The sequence below is a fragment of the Dipodomys ordii genome, unplaced genomic scaffold (genome assembly GCF_000151885.1).
Source record: "Dipodomys ordii isolate 6190 unplaced genomic scaffold, Dord_2.0 Scaffold111, whole genome shotgun sequence".
Lineage (NCBI taxonomy): Eukaryota > Metazoa > Chordata > Mammalia > Rodentia > Heteromyidae > Dipodomys > Dipodomys ordii.
The window spans coordinates 2,531,213-2,553,134 of NW_012267327.1; the positions used below are offsets into that span (position 1 = coordinate 2,531,213).

The following is a 21,922-nucleotide window of genomic DNA, read 5'->3' on the forward strand; positions in this document are numbered from 1 at the left end:
GTTATTGTGTCCATTGTAATACAATGTGTTGAGCTAATCAAACTTTTTCAAAAGAATATTAGACTCTTATGATAAGCATTATCATAGGTCTAAAACTTGTTAAATCTTGTATATTATATTCACATACATACACACACACAAACACATCGTGTCATCTTGATTTTATAATATATATTTTTTGGTAGTACTAGGTATTAAACCCAGGGCCTATCACATGCTAGGCAAGCTTTAGTCAGTGAGGGCCTAGGTACTGTCCTGAGCTTTTTGCTCTACTACTTGATTCACAGCTCTACTTCTGGCTGTTTCCCCTCCCTCCCTCCCTCCCTCCCTCCCTTCCTTCCTTCCTTCCTTTGCTTTCCTGCCTGTCCTGGCTTCAAAGTGTGATCCTCAGATCTCAGCCTCCTAAGCAACTAGGATTACAGGTGTAAGCTACCAATACCAGCCAAACATTTTATCCCTTAAGCCACATTCACAACCTTGCTTTTTTTTCCTTTTTAAAAAAAATTTTTTTACAAAGGTGCCTTGCTACATTTGTTAGTTTTTCATTACTGTGACAATGTGAGGAAAATAAGGAATATAAGGGAAAGATTTATTATTGCTCTAGGTTTCAAAAGTCTGTCCGTGTTCATTAGGTCCTATATCCCATTGGTTTGGATATGAGGCAAGGCAGAATGCTTGGTAAGGTGTGTGATGAAACAATGCTGCTTACCTTATGGCGTAAAGAGAGAGAAGGGAGGGAAGGAGAGGGAGAGAGAGAGACCTGGAGAGGGAGAAGGGAGAGAAGGAAGGAAGAGGAAGGGAAGGGAGGAGAAAGGAGAGAAGAGAGCACAGTGCATTATGCTGGGAGTTCTTGGAGTATAGAACTAGTGACCTACTTCCTCTCATTAAGCCATACCTCCCAATAATTTCATTAGGTCAAAGCTCTCAGGATCCAGTCTCCTCTGAATGGTGGCTTCCTCCCAGTTATAGACCAACTTTTGAACATTTGAGCCTTTTCGGACTTATATCCAAATCAGAGCAATACACTTTGAATGTGGAAAGATTTGGGCATTTTAGTGGTGTGACTTTTTAATGAAGTAAAATTTTTATACTTTGTGAAAAGTGTCAAGAATTTATGTTTGAAAAACATTAAACTTCAATTATATTCAAAATGTTACTTTAAGTAATGAATGAAATTTTAAAAAAAATCCATGGTTGACTTTGTCCATAGTCCTGGCTTTTTTACTTGAACATTTTGTGTGATCTTGGTCAAATTGTTAATCTGGACCTGAATTTCTTCTTTCAGTGAGAGGTTAAATGAGATAATCTCTATAATTCTGTGATTTTTTTTTTTTTGGTGTGTGTGTGTGTGTGTGTGTGTGTGTGTGTGCTTGTGTGTGAAGAATGCAGGAGGACTTCTGGTTTGTTTTGTATTACTAGAACAATGCCACAGACTGCGTAATTTATAAAGAAAAAAAATTTATTTCTCTCAGTTCTGGAGGCTAATATTTTGCAAGGTCTTTCTCTTTGCTTTACCCCATCGCAGAAAGCAGAAAGGTGAAAGAAATCCACTCTTAAAATAATGAACCTATTGTTATAATAATGATGTTAACCCATTCATTTTACACATGAATTTTGAGGGAACACATTCAAACCAGAGCAGAGTTCAAAATGAGTACCTAAAGCATTCTTAGATCAAGTTAGCTGAGGCTAAATAAGACAGTTTTACATTAAATTTTTAGCAGACATCTAATGAAGTCAAGAAAGACAATCAATAGAGAAATAATAGAAATGATAGAAGGAGTTGCACAACAGCAAAAGCCTATTGTGGGATTTAACAACGAGTTTTGTTTGGTTACAGCAAAGTGTTTTACTTAGGGACATAATAGTAAGTTTTTCAGTTCAACTGTTTCTGAGAAAACAGTCCTTTGAAATCTATTTTTAATAGTTGTAGTTCTGCATTTTAAAAAGTATTTTTTAGTACCCACCAACTTATTCCACACTTAAAACTCTCAGGAATCATAGTATTTGCTTCCATTTAACAATGGAATATTTTCCTTAGAAAATTCAGAGAATAGGTTGTTGAGCATTGAAGGTATACCAAAATTCTTAATGAAAGTTTGTCTCCTATAATCAGCTTCTTTGCGTACTTCAAATTTAGAAATTTACTGTTGGACAACATTTGACTACTGTAAACTTTATTTTAAATTAGTATAGCATATCACATGTAGAATTATTTTAAATGAAGAAGCTTCTTGGAAATAGGCTGTTGAAATATTTAATATCTAAATCCTGCCTCAGCCTTCTGAGTGTTAAGATTATGGAGGGTGAGCTACCATCCCTGACCAATGTGTAATTTGTTTGTGTACTGATTTATCAATTTGTATAAAAGAGTAGCTGCCTACAGTGACAGTCTTCAAAAGTATATCATTTGGTAGTAGGCAGGAACTGTTCTTTACCAAGAGATATGACTACAAAATATAAAGTTAAGTCATTGTCCTTTAGGTTAAAAAAACTACTATTATAAGGTGTGATTTGATTCAAATGATTAATAACACTCATGGTGATATATTTTGCCAAGGGAAAAATAAACCTGTAAGTAGATAAGTCATTTTTAATTCTTTAATAGTTAAGTGTGTGAGGGTCATGGAATTGAGGAATTCATGTGTAAATGTCTTTGAAAATCCTCTAACTCTGTAAGTGGTAATATAGACTTGGACTGATGATTGTAGTTTTTTTTTTTTTGAGTAAGTGCTACTAGTGCTTTTGATCCTGAAAGGTATATCTGAATATTCAATGTACGCACAGTTCATTAGTCATTGTTTCACTACTCTTTAAATTTTTCTCAGATTACTTCAAACATACAACAGGTCTTTTTTATAGACCTCTCATATTGAAATTTTGAGGTTTTTGTTACTCTGAAAGTTTTGATGGAAGACCTTTGCTCTAGTAATGACTTAGAGATGCTGCTGGACATTCAGCTGGATGACTGATTCCAGTGTATCACTGCCAAGTACAGGGAGACATTGAGGAGTGAGATGCGTAGAATTGCTTTGACTCACTCCTTTCCTCTGGCAGCAGCTACAAGCTGGTGGCAGCAGTACAAAATCTGTGTACTTGCATATCTCAAAGCTGCTTTTCTTAAGCTCCCACAGCAGTTCGTACAGAGGAGTAGCCAAAGTAAGATGTCTACAGAGACTTTTTCAAAAGCAATTCACATATAACCTACAAAGGGCCCTTTTAGATTCGGTCCTGTCACTGTTCTCCTCAGACTTCTGTTAAAAGTCTTTGCTGAAGAAGTGATATTGGGAATGGGCCTGATAAGCTTTCCTGAACTGAAATCTCAATGTTTTCAAGAAATAACAGCCTTAGAGATAACTTAGAAGTAGACAGGCCATCTCCAGACACCAAGTGGACAAAGTGAGCTTTAGAGGTAGGTGATTTAGCCTATGTTTTCTTCTGCCTTCGAGTCAGCATTTGTATTCCAAGCTTCCAGACTTTAACTTACGTATGTATATTTACTTTGTCAGAATATTGTTCTATAAGTATTAGAACATAAATTGCAAAATAATAACAAATGGACATTTTAACTATAACTTAAAAGTTACAATATAAGCACCAACGCCGCCAAATCTGGTAAAAAGGCACAGGTAAAATTGTAAGCTCATGGAGACTGGAATTGGTTCAGTGCTAGAAGAAAAGTAATTGGAAACTTCACTTCCATTTGGAAAATAATAAAAAGACATTTTGATATGTAGAAAAAGTTCTAACTTTTGGTCAGGAGATCTGGGTCTTAACTCTGCCAATGATTGATTTGCTGAACTTCAGCAAACCTTTGACTCATGGACTATATTATTCTCATGTATAAAAAAAAAAATTGGAGGACAGGATGATAGGCAAGAGCTGGATTTGAAGTCTCTATCAATTCTTTAAAATGAAGAATTTGATGTTTAGAATAGCTCTTTTGACAGAAATTATCCTGCAAATTAGGTGTGACCCTAGGAATAGTAATAGCATATGCAATATTTTCCCAAGGAAGTCATGACACACTTCTGACATCTCTGGTTCAAAGTAAAAACCTTTCATCAATGAGTAGTGTCTTCCAAATAAATTAATAATTTTGATGTACAATATGGAAGTATAAAAAATTAGAAAAATGTAAACTTAAAAATATCAAATTTTTTTTCAAAAGTAGTAAAACCTCCCCAACAACCAACACTGAATCTGTAGTATAATTTAGGTAGGTATCTATTTTATTTGTTTAAATCTAAATGTAATCTTCTATCTGAATTATTACTAACAGTCTTAATTGTTTGGATACTCAGCCCTCTGTTTACCCTGATTATGTGTTTATACTGTTTTCATTTTAATTAGCTCCGACTTGTTCCCCATATCTGACTGCAAAAGAAGGGCTTTGCAGCTGTGCATAAACAGGGCTATGGCATCACTTTCAAGGCTTTTCTGAAAACTCTACTAATTTCCTAGTACAGATATAGCTCATTTACAACTGGATTTGTATTCTTATAACCTAAAGTAACAAAACTTACCTTCCTGAATAATGCTAATCTTCTGTTATTATCACCTACATCGAGTGAGAGGAGGCTTGTTAAATTGGATTTCTTTTCAGGCTTGTGTATGGGGCCTTTGTATAGGTCCTGAACCTCTTAGGAGATAATAATTGTAATGGAGCATATATTCAACTTCAAATTTAAAATCAATGTTAACAATCAGGTGTGTGTGTGTGTGTGTGTGTGTGTGTGTGTGTGTGTGTGTGTGTGTGTGTGTGTGTTTAATGTATTTTTTTTTCTTCATCAGCTCAAATCAGTAATTGCTGAGGAAATGCTGTTAGGGATAGCTAGTTTTTTTTAAAAGATTACTTTATCAAGATTTAAGTGTGAATGAACAGGGAAACTACAAAATGTCCACTAGATGGCACCTTACAGTTGTTTAGAATCACACTGCAGCATTCTTGAGGATGTAATTGAAATAATTTTTCTTTCTCTGATGCTTGATTGCTCATAAGTATCTAAACTTGTATAAACTTTAGAATAACATTAAAATGCAAAGACTTTTATATCATTTTTCTGTATTTCCCATTCACTATGGAGAACATTTCTACAACATTCCTGACATGTTGGATATTCTCCTACACAGCCAAACACTGATAAACCTGTATTGTGAACCTATCCTTTTCATATTTTATAATATTAAAAAATATGGAAAGCATGAAAAAATTGGTTAGAATAAACATAAATCAGAAAACATTTGTGTTATTTATTAACTGTCTCATTGGAATAGCTTAGCCTATGACAGCTTGGGAAATTTTAAAGGGGAAAATATGGTAGTAGTTCTCAACTTCAGTAAGAATGTGTGGTCTGAATCCGAAGGAGCAAGGAACTTTGGCAGGCACAAGTATATATCAGAAACAAAATTGAAGATTTCACATGCTTCCTGTGAGCCCAGAAGTGGTCAGACACGGACAAGAGAGTTCTGTTTTTGGATGATGGGGAAATGAAGTCAAGCCTCTCATTGGCCATATGGGTCTTAAGGTCTAGGAAAGGTATTCACAGAGCAGAGGTAAAGGTGGCATATATAAACACTCTGGGTCATTGTTCTAACCAGAGCTACTTCTGAGATGGACTTATTTACCATCTCTAGTGATAGTGTACTTCCCAGGAAAAAATATCCTCAAATCCTAATGGGATTTCAGAACTCCCAAGATTTCTAAAAAGAGGCCAAGGAGTACAAGTGGTAGCAGCCATGCAAAATCAAGGGTGAAGTGGTTTCCAAGTAAAATGAAAGCAATTGAGTGGCTTAAAACCAGCAAGAGAGCCAAATTATGAAGCACTGATACATCTGTACCTGACAGTATAATTATATGTGTTGGAAGAAGGAGCAGGAAAAGGGCAGGTTTTCAGTCAGAAACCATTGATACCACTATTTATGTAATACTTAGAGACCATTTAAAAGGCCCCTTCAGTTGTTGACATGTCCATGAAAGCTCTCTGCACATGCAGATAGGGAAGTACTGGTTTTCAATTTTCATATGTAGTGATAATGAACATCTTAGAGTTAAAAATGCATTTACAATCTCAGGTAACTGTTCATCTCAAATAACAGATTCAGTCATTGTGCAGCAAGGTTTGCAATGGCACTTCATATTTTAGAAATGATATGTTTTGCATTATTCTGCTAACTAAAAGCCCTAAAATGTGTAAAAATAGTATGTTGCATAGGTCTTAGAGTGTCCATCTTTATGTGTGCTACCCTGAGCTGGCTTAGCAGAGTGAGTAGCAGTTCTCTCACTTTCTGTAATGCTTTTTGACATGATCCCTGATGGTTTGAAGCATGATGAAACTGATAAACCTGTTTTAATAAGATCATCCCAATTTAGTTGAAGTTATGTGACATCCTGAGAATAAACAATCCAGTTCCATAGACTTACTCAAGTCAATAAGCAGCACTTTAAGAATGTAGTAAGTTAGCCTTGCTTGAAAATAGCTAGGGGAAAGGTGTGGTTGATGTAATTGAGGGAAAAATCGTGAAGTTTGTGAATTTTTTTTGTTTTTGTTTTTAAGGAGTCTTAGAGGTAATTCTCAACTGAGCATCCCACTACCTACCAGAGAGTGTTGGGAAATTTGTGTGACATTATTTGTTACAATGACTAGGGGATGCCAGGTCCAGGGGTTTCCTCCTACCCCTTGACCACTACCCTTGATGATAACTCAATGAGGAGTGAAGCAGTCTTGCCCAAAAGATTAGTTCTACTCAGAATGTCAAAAACATACAGAGAAATGTGTACGTATACGTGCACACATAAACATATATGTATGCACACATTCATGTGTATAAACACAAAGACAATATATGTTGAATATCCTTAATGCATTGTGATAAAATGCAAAGAGAATAGTTGACAGTTGGGGAGGAAAATCAAGCTTAGATAATTTTGTTCTTATAGTATAAGGCAGATGTTGACTAATGAAGCTCTTAGAAATAAGGGTAAGGTGAGTGAAGCTGGAGGAAACAAGATTATCGACTTTTAGGAAACCTTTAAGGAAGGAACATTTATTAGTTTCCTTTCTATGTTCTCAAGATTACAGATAATTCATGTGTTTTTGAGCCATCTCTGACACTTGTTCCCAAGGTTAGTTATTTTGAGGACCAGTTCATTTATTCATCACTTAAGACTGCATTCTTTGTAGTAATTATACTTCGGTTAAGTAGAAGGCAAACCTGCACCCCCCAAAAAAAATCGGTCTAAAGAAGAACAGCATAGTAACTGTGTGAATAAAACACAATGTACCCAAGGGACTTTAGTGTAGCAAACTATCTCTGACTCTTATCATACTTAAATCACTTAAGTAACCTAGAAATACAGTGTTTGTATTTTTCCACATGACCGAAGAATATAGCCTGACAGGCTAGGATGACTGTGGAATAGACAGAGCTTTTAAATGAACTCTTAGTTAAGATATGACTTTGAGTCTTTTATTTCTATGTATATGGTTAAGTAAATGCTTTGTTTCTTAATAATACTCAACCTATAAAACCTTCCACAATAATTGAATAACAGATGAAAAGGCCCATTTGCTGCAGTTGCAATAATTATGTACTGAAGTAGTTAATTTTGAGCAAGTGTGAAGACATGTCAGACAATAACAGAAAGGACTGGGAAGAGAAAATGACTACATACCACAGCATAATGATTTGGTGCCTTGGAAATCCCATACTTTGTCCTCTGCTAAATTACATTTAAAATATTTGATTTTAAAATAACTTATTGACTTTCTCTTTTGCTTATAAAACATGTCAGATGAGAATTATAGTGAAAAGCAATGAAGACAATATTAGGTTTCATATTTAGTATATATAACTCACCATATCTAATGTAAACATTTTGGTGTTTATCCTTCCAATATTTTTAGGCATAAATATACTTTCACAGTTTGTTTTCTTTTTAATTAGAATCATAGTGTATAAATGGCAACTGCAATGTATACTGTGTATTGGTTTTGCCATCAGTTTCTAATGTCCTTTTTTTGTTAGAACTTTTTTCCTTTTTAGTGTTTTATTTATGTGGTATTGAGCTTGCAATGTAGTGTGAACTTAGACATTTTAGAAAGCTATTTCTATGAGTGTTCATAAATATCTGTAAAATCACTAGCAATAAGGATGAGAAAAATGTTCTCTTCTTCATGAAAAAGAAAATAGCTATTTTGTTTGTTAGAGAAGAAAAACTAAGAATTTATAATCACAATTTGCTGTGATGCTGTTATATCCAATGACAGATGCATTATTTATCATTCTTTAATTCTCCTTTCTAGAACTTTGCTGTGTATGCTCTTAAGTACTACTTGTACACATCTTAGGTGGCTAGTGCTATCATGAAATCAGTTAAGAGTGTACTGAGAATTGACTTTTTGGGTAGGTTGCAGACTTGGCTTGGGGTTCATGTTTTAAAAGAATCATTTTTCTTTTTCCTTTCTGAAGAGAGCAAAAAATACTTTACCACTACAATTATAAGTTTTCCAATAGGTATCAATATATGTGTGTATCTCATATAAACTTTATAAGCTTGCTTTTTAGTTTGTAGAGAGTACTCTTCTGTTTACACAATTGTAATTTCAATTTTCAGCCAAGAATTACAGATTTTCCTATGGTTAAATTAGAACCTACTGTTTCTTCTTAGTAACTGAACTTTGTTTTTATTATTTTTTAAAATTTAATATCAGTTGTGGGGGTTGAACTCAGGGCCTGCACACTGTCTCTGAGCTCTTTTGCCCAAGACTAGCTCTCTACCACTTTGAGCCCCATTGCTCTACTTCCAATTTTCTGGTGGCTAATTGGAAATAAAGAATCTCACAGACTTTCCTGTCCTGGCTGGCTTTGAACTTCAATCCTCAAATTGCAGCCTCCTGAGTAGCTAGGATTACAGACATGAGCCACCAGTGAGTGAGTGAGTGTGTGTGTGTGTGTGAAAGAGAGAGAAAGAGAGAGAGAGAGAGAGAGGTGGGGAGAGAAGGGGAGGGAGAGAGGAGTACTAAGGGCTTTAATTCAGATCTTGGTGTTCTCACTTGGCATTTTTCCACCTAAGGCTAATGCTCTATTCCTTGAGCAATGACTTTAGTCTATCATTCTCCTGGTTAATTGAAGATGAAGTCTCTCAGACTTTTCTGCTCATGCTGTTTTTGAACTTTGATCTTCTAGATGTTTGCCTCCTGATTGGCTGGGATTACAGGCACAAGCCACTAGTTGTGCATTAACTGAACTTACAAAAAATGAATCTCCCCCAAACTATGTCACTGTTTATCATTTATTTCTTTCATTAAAAGAGCATATATGGAAAATTTACAAATAGTAGCTGATGAGGGTAAGAAAAAACATATATACATATATAATGTGTAGTTTGTTTTGTTTATTTTCTTTTGTTTGTTTTTTTTTTTTGAGACAAGGTTTCTCTATATAGCTAAGACCAGCCTTGGACTCAAGATATTGTCTCACCTTCACCAATGCATGCACTTCCAGGTTCAGCTAAGAAAATAGTAAATGATATAATACAATGCTATTTATCATCTCTTAATAGGTATTTCATGTAAAATAAGTTTGTGTTGTTATTTAAGCTAAGTGTCATCATTTAACTTTTACTATACTAGGAAATGTGGAAAGTTAAGAGTAGGTTTCATTATTTTTTGTCCAAGACCTGGACTTGAACTTGGTATCTGATACTTTCAACTTATTGGCTGGCACTCTACCACCGAAGCTACACCTCCAGCCTAGATTTCACTTTTAACACAAATATTAAACTCAAAGATCCTCACAATTTTTTTTTTTGGGTCCAGTCGTGGGGCCTGAACTCTGGGCCTGGGCTCTGTCCCTCAGCTCTTCAGCTCAAGGCTAGCGCTCTACTACTTGAGCCACAGCACCACTTCCAGCTTTTTTCTTTGCTTATGTGGTGCTGAGGAATCACCCAGGGCCTCATGCATGCAAGGCAAGCACTCTACCACTGAGTCACCTTCCCAGCCCCTCACAATTTTTCTTATAATATTTTTGCTGAGATAATATGTCCAAAAATAGGTTGCATGACTTTCCAGCACTGTCTGACATCACACAGGAGGCAGGGTTACCCAGGTGATCCTGGGTTACTGTGACATACTTTTAAACGTCACATAGCAGGCAGCAATACACCAGGAGGGCAAGTGTCTAAATGGTGGCAGAGCTTAAGCAGCTACTTCTATCATGACAACTAAAAACGAATAACTCATATAGTTATGTTTCAGTGAACATTTGGTCTCTATTTAGGACTGGGGTACCTAACTAAACCATCAATGACAGCAGCAAACAGTAAGACAATGCTTTCTAAAACCAAAGCAGATATTGTATTTAGAATTTTTTTTCAAGGAATATAACTTTCTGATTACAAATGTACTTTTAAACTGTAGTATTTTGTCATCTGTCTTCGAAGAACTGCTTGTTGATAGGCCACTTCCTTCCTTTCATCTTTTTCTAAGTATAGACAATGCTCCATGGAAATAATGATCCTTTTTTATGAATTGTTTTAAAATATAGGCATCTAAATTAGGTATTTCTGAAATAAAGTTGGCTCTTGTGAAAATGCAGTTCTAATTTTGTGGCAGGCTTACTAGAAATGGCTTTCAGATGACTTCTGCCAGATAAGTAGCAGAGGTCAGGAGTGCAATCTTTAGAGACAACGGAGAATGGAAAATAAGAATTTATAAGCTTTCAGAACCATGGTGTTAATTTGGGTTTCCAGAGTCAAGAAGTAAGTTTTAGAAAATAGGAAATCCATCTAACAGGACAATATCTGACAGAGTAAAGACACTGATTTGTCAGTTTGACAAGTTCTTGTTCTTGGAACCAACATAAAGAGCTTCCTTGGATCTACTTAACCTGAGAGTGTATAATCAGGTGCTTTTTGCCAAGGAAGCAACATGAAGCTAGCTGCCAGGCCACACTTGAACAACCTAAGTACAATGACTTTTCTAAATGAAATTGAAGGAAATAGGGAAAGGGAAAAAGTCAACCAGGATCGAAACTTATCAAAGTTTGCCGAAAATTAGATATAAGAGAGACACCCTTCCAGTTTGGTTCTCAACCTACATTTTTCTTCATCAGCTCTCGCCTGTGATACATCTGTAAGAGGATAATGCAGGTTATCCTGCCATGAGTAATGGAGCCTGATTACCACTTTTCTGATTGCTTACTATCTGCTGTAAGTAATGCCTTATAGACATTTTCTCTGTGTCCTGGAACATTTTGACTGGTTTTCTGTTGGGCAAAAGTCTCAATAACCACAGATTACCTTTCCATTCTTTTTTGTTCTCTCTGATTCTTTATTAATATTCAGTTAAAAACCTCAGTGTAGATTTGTGCTTCTGTGTTTTATAATCATTGGCTTTTTTTCTTTGTTTTGTGTCTTGTTTTTGTGGTTGTTAGTGATATGCATTTCTATGAGATATTCTGTCATGTAGGAAGGAATCTTGAAAATTTTAAATTACCCTCAAATAGAGCATTTCTTATTTGCTCTGTTCTGCTGTGACTTTCTTTTATTAGGATAATAGAATAAAATTGCCCCTTAGAAGCTTTTCCTATATTGATGCAGTTCAATCAAAAGCTGAAAGTGAAGAGGGGGAGAAAAACTCCGAATTCTTTCTGTCATCTTTCTGCAAATAAACCTATAAATGATTACTTTTGAAAGCAATATTTTCCCATATGAGTTTATTTAATAGTACAAACTCAAAGTAATCTGAGGTTTATAATTTATTAAAACAAAGATATAAATGCATATATAACATACACACATAACTATTTTATATCAACACTTAAAATAAGAATATCTTCTTATGAACCTTTACAAGACATTTTCCAATCTTTAAATTGGTGAATTTTTCAGGTCTTTTTCAATTCTAAGTAGTATTAAGGTGACTAAGGTGGTTTAACTAACCCACGAGAGAGCTGACCTCCTAATTTATGAAAATTTATTATAATAAATTATACACTGAATTATGTTTAAAGTATATATAAAATATATTTATCAACTACCTCTATAGCTTTACTTTGAAATGGACTTTTTACATAGAAATGGACTTTTCAAGGGGAAAAACATTTTTTCTTTATATTATCTAAATAAGATGTTGGGCGTAAAGTTCTGTCCATGACATGATTTCATTCTTTATGGCATAATAAATACTCCATTTTGTATGTATGCTACATTTATCCATTCTTAAGGAGTATTATTTTGAAACCTATCAAATATTTGGGCATATGTGAGGACACTTTCTTTTTTCAGAACAAAATTTGTTCTGAACTTTTTTAGACTTAAAAGTTTCTGGGATAGGCATAAGAAGTTGTATGCTGCTCTGGGAGTATATGGCCTGTGTGTCGAATGTTTTTCCCTACATACAAATTTTGATATACTCAAAGTACGCCATCTCTGTTGTGTTTGGTGTAGGATGTAGAATTTAGGTAAAATACTGAGAACTTATATTATTTGTTCTACCTCTGCCTATCAGGAAAATTAGGTGGAGATGCATGCGCTGTCTATTAGTAAAGTGTGTTTGCTTTGAATGAGTCGGTACTCATGAGCTGTCAGCCATAAGCACTTATGAAAGTACTTTTGAGAGCAGCAACATCAGTATTTACAGAATGCAAAGTATAGTACATTGAATCACAGATACATGTGCTGTTTCCTGACTCCTTCCCTTTTTTGTTTTATTTAACATAGGCAAATTTATATTAAGGTCTATTTTGAGATATGAATGGAAATTTGGGGATCCTCTCAATACTGAGACACTAAGGAAGTGCTAAAAAGATGTTGAGTTCTTCCCAATGTAAATACGTTAATTAAAAACTAGTCATTGACTAGTTCAGAGTCTTTAAGACTGTATCTCTACTTGGAATATTTAATGTCATTGGAAAAGTTGTGTTAGTCTCTCTGAGGTTTATTCCACTGAACTGTCACACACACTGCATCACTCCCCCACACACACACACACACACACACACACACACACACACACACACACACTAAGTAATATTACATAAGGAAATCATGCATTAAAGGCTTTGTAAATTATAAAGTGGCATATAATAGAAAGTAGCAGTAAAATGGCCTGGTGAGAGACACTAATGACAGTACTATATTTTTTCTTTGTATCAGAAAATATACTTGAAACTTGAACCATACACAAATTCTGTGTTAAATAGTACTTTTTAATCATAAAACAATTTCTTAGATATGTCAGAAAAAATAACAAGTTTTAAAATGACTATAAATATAAATTGACTATCCATTTCTGCAAAAAAAAAGCTGTATGGAGTTAAAACACAGTATGAGCTCATTGGTAGCTCTGCAGTTCCTGTTGTTGATTATATATATATATATTCCACTACTAACTTTTTGGCTTTGACAAATCAATATCTAAATGAGAGCATTTCCTCTTCCTGTCCCTTTGACATAACGCAACATGTAAATATGGAAAGACTTGGTTAGATGCTCATTATAAAGTTCATCAAGAGACTCCAGGAAGAAAGAAACTGAATTAAGGAAGGTTGATCTTAGTAAAGAATTTGGCTTATAGGAAGAATGATAATGAATTGGAAAATTCCTGGGTTTCAGCTGAATGTGCAGATGATTGTATCTCCCCAAAATTAGCTAGTACCATGCCTTAATGATACAGAATAGATTCTTAAGATTTTCCCCCAAGTTTATATTATTTATAATTTCCTTATAGATGAAATTTTATTTTCTTGAGCAGTTTTATATTTAAGTATAATGCTATGGGATAAAAATTTGGCCAGCAGAGGGAGTGAATTTATGTAAACTAAGGTCTTAAGATTCTTCAGGAAACATCTAGCTTATCAAGTGAGTTTTTACAACATTCTCATACCGTGCATTTAGAGAACAACAAAAAGAAATAGCTTTGGGTCATATTAAAACTTTATTTGTACCCTCACTTTGGTAGTTTTTTTAAAAAAAGACAAAAGGCAAACAAGTAATATGCAAATAGAAATTGAGGGCTTTTTTGTTAATTTAATGAACTCATTTTTAAACATTCACAAATTCAATTTAGTTACTTTAAAACATTCACAAATCTAATTTAGTTTAAAAACAGGCTTTCAGTACATGGACTTAGAGTAGAGCATATTTAGTTCAAACACCTACCACAAATCTTAACTTGAAAGAAAAATGAGAGGAATGATTATTGATGTTATTAATGGGGCACTGTTAAGACTGAATCATCAACAAGCACTTATATTTTGTTTCATATATCTTAAACTGGGAAATTAGACTATATTTAAAGAAAGAAGTTTCACCAAATGTGAAACAAGTATAAATGTAAATGACTAATAGCAGTTTATGCATTGTAACTAATTTCCTTGGCAAAGGTTCAGATTTATTAAACTCATACATTTCAAGCAGTATTTTGTAAATAAATGCATATCCAAGACAATGTTCTAGCACTTGCAAATGTAGGAATCTAAAAATAAGCAATGTTTTACCTTCATGCAGTTTGGAATCTTGTAAATGAGGAGGTAATTCAGGTGTGGCAGAGTATAAAGCAAGTGGAAACCAGAAGCTAGAATAAGCTACTTGAATAAATGCTAAATAACAGCATTTTTTACTTAAAATCAAACAAATGTTTTCTATTTTGGCTGGGAAGTTTTGCTGGATAAAATGAAATAAGTTTAATTCATGTGAAATATTTGACATCTTTTTGGTGTTAAAAACAGTAGCTTAGGGCTTGAAGCTGTTGATATTGATTGTTGATGCTTTCAAAAAACATTTTACTAGGGCATATTAACAGCCATACTGGTTTCATCATAGCATTTTCAAACCCACCTAGATATGTATTATTATGATGAACTTAACCCTTCTTTTTTGGGGGGGGGGTCTGGTCGTGGGGCCTAACTCTTGGCCTGAGCACTGTCCCTCAGCTGTTCAGCTCAAGGCTAGTGCTCTACCACTTGAGCCACAGTGCCACTTCTGGCTTTTTTTTTTTTTTTTTGCTTATGTGGTACTGAGGAATCGAACCCAGGGCCTTGAACATGCAAGGCAAGCGCTTTACCACTGAACCATCTTTCCAGCCCTTAACCCTTCTTTCTTATTTCTATCCCTTTCCTTTCAAAACAATTAATAAGTTTCATTATTCTGTTTTCATGCATGCATATTTCTGTCCATTCCCCTTCATTCTTTCTTTTTTCCCTAGATTGTTGATTCTTAACTAAATCATTTTTTAATTAGAATTGATGAAAGGTAGGAGATATTCAGATTTTAAAAACTTTCATTTTAAACTTTGAAAATTGAGCAGTTCATATATAGGAAAAATGATTCTTGCAAACTTTGACCATTTTTTTTTCAAGTACTTAGCTCTGCCATATTATACATATCTGCTTCTGGAAAAATATATGTGATCCGTTCTTAAATTTCAAAGGGATGTATGTAAACCTGAGCATGGAAGGTAAAATATTCTTTGTTCAGTGATAGGTACAGAAGTGGGTAATTATTTCTCTTAGGATGTCAACATTATTAAGAATTGTTTCTCTCATCACACCTGCTGATTAAAAACCATGTAAGTGTAGTAGTTTGAATATGTTATTTGATTAGATGTTAAGAATTTCTGATTGTAGGTTTATGTCCTTACAGAGCTGGGCATGTTAAGCATAGATTAGAAAGGTAAAGTAGCTACTGAAGAAAAGGAGTAAAGGAGATAGAAACGACTATCTATTTAGGGTCAGTGCTTGCCATCTAGAAAAGGGGCAGACACTGCTTGCTTAATGAATATTCACTGTTCTGGACAGAGACCTCAGCAATATTGGACAGTCTAAGTAGCATAATTTGATATTACTGAGTCTTTAAAGTACAGAGTTTATTAATAACTTGAGTTCACTTATTCTAGGGGTTCAGTCTAAAATGGAAAAGTGACCTCTTTGAAGGAAGTCCCATCAGTTATTTCATTTATTGCATCCAGGCTGTTAGCCTCATGTGTTCTTGTTCAGGAACAAGGAGGACATTTAGTGGCAAAATAGTTCCAAGATTACTCCTGTCACCATTAAAACCAATAAATTTTCCTATTCCTCACTGTTGAAGGTGAGTTCTAGTGTCATACTCTTTTTTTTTTTTTTACCTTTGCCAGTTTCTTCCATTTTTTTCTTTTATTCTATCAGGAACATATTTCCCTTCTACTGTTTTCTTCAGTAAAATAGACCTGTAGGAAATTAAAACCTAGTTAGATAACTATAGATGATTAATTGCCCAGTTTACAGCACAGATTATTTCATGATCATTTGATTACTCTTGTCTTGGTCATTTTGTCTAAGATATATTGTCTCCAATTCACTTACTCATTTATTTTTCTTTTGTCCATGCTAAAATATACCTACTCAGTTTCTGATACTCTGCTAAAAGTTACCAACTTCCCCCCCCGCAAGTCCAGTTGGCTAGTGGTTTGCAAACATCATGTATCACGTTAGTCTGCATACCCTTTCTTTTCCACTTAGGAAAGGATATCTTGAATTAGGGAAATGGAAGAAGTGGTGGATAGTTTTGAACTCATCATAGTGTGCCAAAATAGTTACACAGGTTAGCACTGAGGTTTGTACAGTTGTTGGAGACAGTCCTCAGAAATAACTAATTCTGGTGTTACAGTTGGTTGGGATTATGCCAAGCACAGAAAAAGAGTGTTGCACCATCAAGAAAAAAGTAGAGTGGGATGTACCAAAATAATTACAATTCAAGAGAAAATATAGTAAATGCCATTACCAATGCAATGTCTTTCCATTGTATTTCTGGATAGGGAGCAATTAGTATTTGGAGTATCAGAAAAACACAGTGTAGTGGAAGTGGATGGATCTGCCCACTTATAATTCCAACCCTGGAAAGGCTGAATCAGGAGGATAGCAAATTCAAAGCCAGTCTGGTTTCTATAACGTCACTGTCTCAAAACAAAAGAAAGGGAGGAAAATGGAAAGATGGAAAGGAATAAAAAAGAGAGAAGGGAAGAAAGAAAGATCAGCAAAGGTATTGTAACCGAAATACCTTATATGGACTACATGCACAGAATGAGAGCAGGGGATTCAAATGGGGATGAATGTGAACTGTAAATGTTGTGTCACATGTACTACCCATTAATTTGATTATTGAGCTTCTATTTTGTATTTGAATATTAAAATTACATATAAAGGCATGCATGTTATTGAATTCAATCAACTGTGGGTTGAAAATATTCAGGAAGAATATCTATGCTGATTATGTACTAACTTCTATGTCTTGTCACTACTCTTCTAACAATACCTTATAACAATAATTCATACATTTATATTGCATTTCATATTATGAGTAATCTAGAAATGGTTTGAAGTGCAAAGAAAGGTGAATATAGGGGTTAGCTTTCTATCACTGTGAACAATATACTTGAGGCCAATGAAGTTATAAAAGATTTATTTTGGCTCAAGATTTCAGAACTTTCAGTACATGGAAACTGCTAACTTCACAGCACCAAAATGCAAAGTGGTGTGTGTGTGTGTGTGTGTGTGTGTGTGTGTGTGTAAATTAAGTAGTGTAATACATATTAAACGAAATAACATATTTTAACTCAGAAACCTTAGGGCTAAAAATATAGTTTTCTTTAGGCACTGGCAATCTCTTTACCCATTCCAGATGATAAAGACTCCTGACTTGCAATTTCCCATTAATTTCATGTACTACTATTTTTTTAAAAAGCTGTTATCATAAAATATTGGGCCCTCAATATGTGTTTAATTACCACTCAGACAACTTACCCTGAAGTGATTAATAAACCACAGAAATAGCCATTTTCTTTTCTCTTCGAACAGCATTGGTATTTTTAGAAATTCAGTTGCATGTGCCAAGTTTTATTTGTAGATAGAAAGGGGATTGTTAAATGGTCTGTCAATTCACAGGAAATCTTTGTTCTTTTAAGAGCATACCAGATAACTAGTTCCATTTAGTTTTTAGTAATTTCTTATACTCTTAAAGCAGCCACACAAATCATGTCATTATTTTAGATATTCAGCAGTTTATTACTAACAAAGCCATGGAAACATTGTTTTCTTTTCCCTTTTCTTTCTTTTGTTTTTGTTTTTGGTCTGGACATGGCTCTGAATAAATTAATGAAGCTTTAAAAAAATCAAAATGAAAACTATTGGACTTTATTGAAGTGAGCATTTTATTTGGAAGCCTCAATAAAAGACTAGTCCTTCAGTAGTAGATTAAGTAAATTGTAAATATATATATATATATATATATATATATATATATATACATTTTTTTTTTTTTGACGGTCGTGGGGCCTGAACTCTGGGTGTGGGCTCTGTCCCTCAGCTCTTTAGCTCAAGCTAGTGCCCTACCACTTGAGCCACAATGCCACTTCTGACTTTTTCTGCTTATGTGGTGCTGAGGAATTGAACCCAGGGCCTCATGCATGCAAGGCAAGTACTCTACCACTGAGTCACCTTCCTAGTCCCTGTATTTATAATTTGGAATATTATATAGTTATTGCAACAGAAAACAAGGTCAATAGATCTAGTGAGAAGAACATGAGAGATACAATTTTGAATTACTAAATAACATATGTAGTGATGTATTTGTAAAAAAAAGATACAGAATACACAGTTCCTAAGTATATTTCAATTATTCATCTGTTAGGCTAGCAATTAGAGGGAGATGATTAATAATAGGAGAATCTAGAAATAAATTCATATACATATGATAATTTAGTATAACATAAGTATAATAAATAAAAATGACATTCCAAAGATGCTGGATTATTTAAGAAATAATATTGGTATTTAGAGAAAAAGAGGAAGTTAAATCCTTCTCATTCCTGTTTTCAAAACAAATACTGGATTGATCAGATACTCAAATCTTTAAAATGAAGCTGTGCATGCCCTAGGAAAGTAACAATGACTTTTGATGTTTGGGTTTTTTATCTTTATTTTTTTATTCATTTGAAATAGAGAATAGCCTCAATTCCAAAGAATATGGTTTGTTTGCTTGTGCTGGCTAAATTGTTTATAAAGCTTTTGAGGACTGAATGAATCGATATATGTTTATGGACCCAACCTTCAGTTTTAATATGTGTTAAATGTTTAGAGGCATTATTATACAGGCTTATCCAGTGCTATCACTAGGTACCAACAACTATGTGTTTCATAAAACCCATTCATGAGCAGTTCACTATGTTGACTTTTGCAAGAGTATTATAAATGGTAATGTATTTATCAAATGAAAGAGAAATAATAAACAGGAAAAAACAGTTGAGAAGACACATATGAACTCAATAAAGTTACCTCTGGAATGTGGGCTTGGATATCCTAGGGAGGGCAAACTTTATTATATATGTTCTTATCACCTGAATAATATCAACATATGTTGCTTTTTATCATCAAGAATAACTTTGCTTAAAGTTATTTGAAATGATAGAGAACTTAGGGCTTCTATAAGATTTATAGCCTGCTTATTTCTTAACTATTTCAGCCAATCACATTTAAAAAAAAATGTCCTGAAGCAAAACATAGAAACATGGAGGCATATTGGCTTTGTTTTGTCATAAATTTATGTTATCTTATAGAACAGTTTTATTCCAAATCCAGCTCCATTTGATTTTTACATATTACTCATTTGATAATACACAAGCATAGTTATATCTTAGTGTAGAATGAAAAATTCACTATAAAAGTAAAATGGGAATGATCATAGAACTTCTGGGGGACTACCTCCCTGGGATACTCTGCTCCTTTAGGAAGGTGTCTTTCATTAAATGGAAAATGGAGAAACACTATCAAATAAATACAAACAGAACAACATAGCCAGTAATCATCCTAAAGCTTTTGTAGGTTTTACATTTTGAGTAGATTTCATAAAAGACATTTTTATTAGCTCAACTTAGCCCACTAAAATAAATGCTTGACTATGTACTTAGAAGTCTCACTGAATCTAGTAAATGTCTAAGCTGGTAGACAGTTTAGTCATTAAAGTTATAATCCAATTAAAGCTAAAAGAACAAAATAAAATTTTAATCAAATTTACCTTAATTTCTTTGTGTGTCTTTGTCTTTTCTTTCTACAGGTTCTAGTAATGAAAGGCAGTAATAGAAATAAAGATTCAACAGAAGAAGGGACTGGAAAACGACCAAAACGGAAGTGTCTTCAGTGGCATCCATTGCTAGCAAAGAAACTTTTGGACTTTTCAGAAGAGGAGGAGGAGGAAGACGAAGAAGAAGATATTGATAAGGTAATATTTCCATTCCCTAAAGAAGTTTCAATAATAATACTTTAAAAATATAGTTAACAGGTATAGTATGAAAGGTATGTTTCTAAAAGGGATGGTAAGGGGAAACAAAGGAGAAGGTAACAATGCTTGATAAGAAATGTACTCATTACCTTGTCCATGTAATTGTAACCCTCTGTATGGTATTTTCACAATAAAAATAAATAAAAGTTTTACATGGAAGAAAAAAATGCTAATCGAAATGAACTCCAAGAGTTATTTTTTTTTTAATGCAACATGTGAAGTTATTTTTTTTTCTTTCTTTTTTCTTCTTCTCTGGTCACTGTTTTTGATTTTGGTACCCTGTGTCTTGTATATTAATTTATCTGGAAGGGAAGGGGAATCACAAAAGAGTGAGACAAAGGACAAAGGGTGAACCAATACAACAGCCTTAGTCACAGGACACTGTTGGAAATGAACTTTACAACTTGGGGAAAAGGGAAGTCAGAGGGAAGGGAAAGAGGGAGAAAACAAGGGAGGGGCAATATTGTTCGACAAGACATGTACTCATTACCTTACTTGTGGAACTGTAACCCCTCAGTATATCACCTTTACAATAAAGTAAAATTTAAAAAAAAGTTGATGTTTATACTTGGTAATCTTTGTCAGACCAAATGCTTTCTACTGATCCATATAATATGGAACCACTCGATTAAGTACTTGCTTTTTACTACGGCAAGAACACATTATTTATAAAATGACTCATTTTCTACAGCATTATTTTCCAAACCCTATTCTCATGTTGTATGTACCAGTGCTAAGGAACTGCATGTTGATGCTCTAACAGAACTTCAAACCTTTATCCTTGTTACTTTATCTTCCTATGGACTACCTGATATTTTTTGATTCATCTTTCAAATTTTAGCTTAGACCGCACCTTTTCTTTGGAGACTTTCTTATGCTGCTACTCATCACGAGTGCTTCATTATCTCTCTGTTTTCTTATTTCAGTTATCACACTACTTTTTATTTAGTTATCTCTATTTCTCATACCTCAAAATAGTGAACTTCTTTCCCCAGTTTTTAGCTTGGGTCTTAAAATTTAGTAATGGGATGAAAAGGCACACTTCCTCCGCTTAGATAATATAGTGTCATTCCTAATTTTACCTTAGCTACTTAAATTAAGGAATGTCAAATAAATGTTCTTTGAAAATACAAATAATTGTTAATTATTATATATATAATGAGAGAGATTGGTAGCCTTTATTTTTAATAAAAATCCCTTAATATATTTCCAAGTCAGGTCTGACTTCAACATTTTTGGACCATTTGTATTTGAAGATAACTAATGATTAATTGTATTTGCAATATGTACTTTACAAAAGACTTAAACAATACAAAGTCAATGAAGGAAGTAGTTTGTCCTAGAGTATCTGCTTATAACACCTGTCTAGTAAACATTGTCTAAAAGAACATGATTACTCTGTAATTGTGGTTCTCAAAGTATGACCTGACTCACCAGTAGTATCCACATCCCCTGGAGCTTGTTAGAAATATGAATTCTTAGGATCCACTCCAGACCTATATAATCAGAGAAGTCTTAGAATTGAGCCTAGCAATCTATGTTTTAAGCATCTCTAACGAATTCTATCCACATTGAAGCTTCAGAATTACTCTGCCCTTCTGCATAATA

The 21,922-nt window shown here is 34.0% G+C and overlaps 1 protein-coding gene across 7 annotated transcripts in view; it reads left to right on the forward strand.

The window, feature by feature from the left end:
* Bbx (bobby sox homolog (Drosophila)) overlaps positions 1-21,922 on the forward strand; it is a 215,737-nt gene that overhangs the window by 114,265 nt on the left and 79,550 nt on the right. For all 7 annotated transcript variants that reach the window (XM_013028548.1, XM_013028550.1, XM_013028544.1 and 4 more), the window contains exon 4: positions 20,090-20,254. In XM_013028548.1, the coding sequence (XP_012884002.1) occupies positions 20,099-20,254 (156 nt within the window). In that variant the 5' untranslated portion in view covers positions 20,090-20,098. The remainder of the gene's footprint in view (positions 1-20,089; positions 20,255-21,922) is intronic.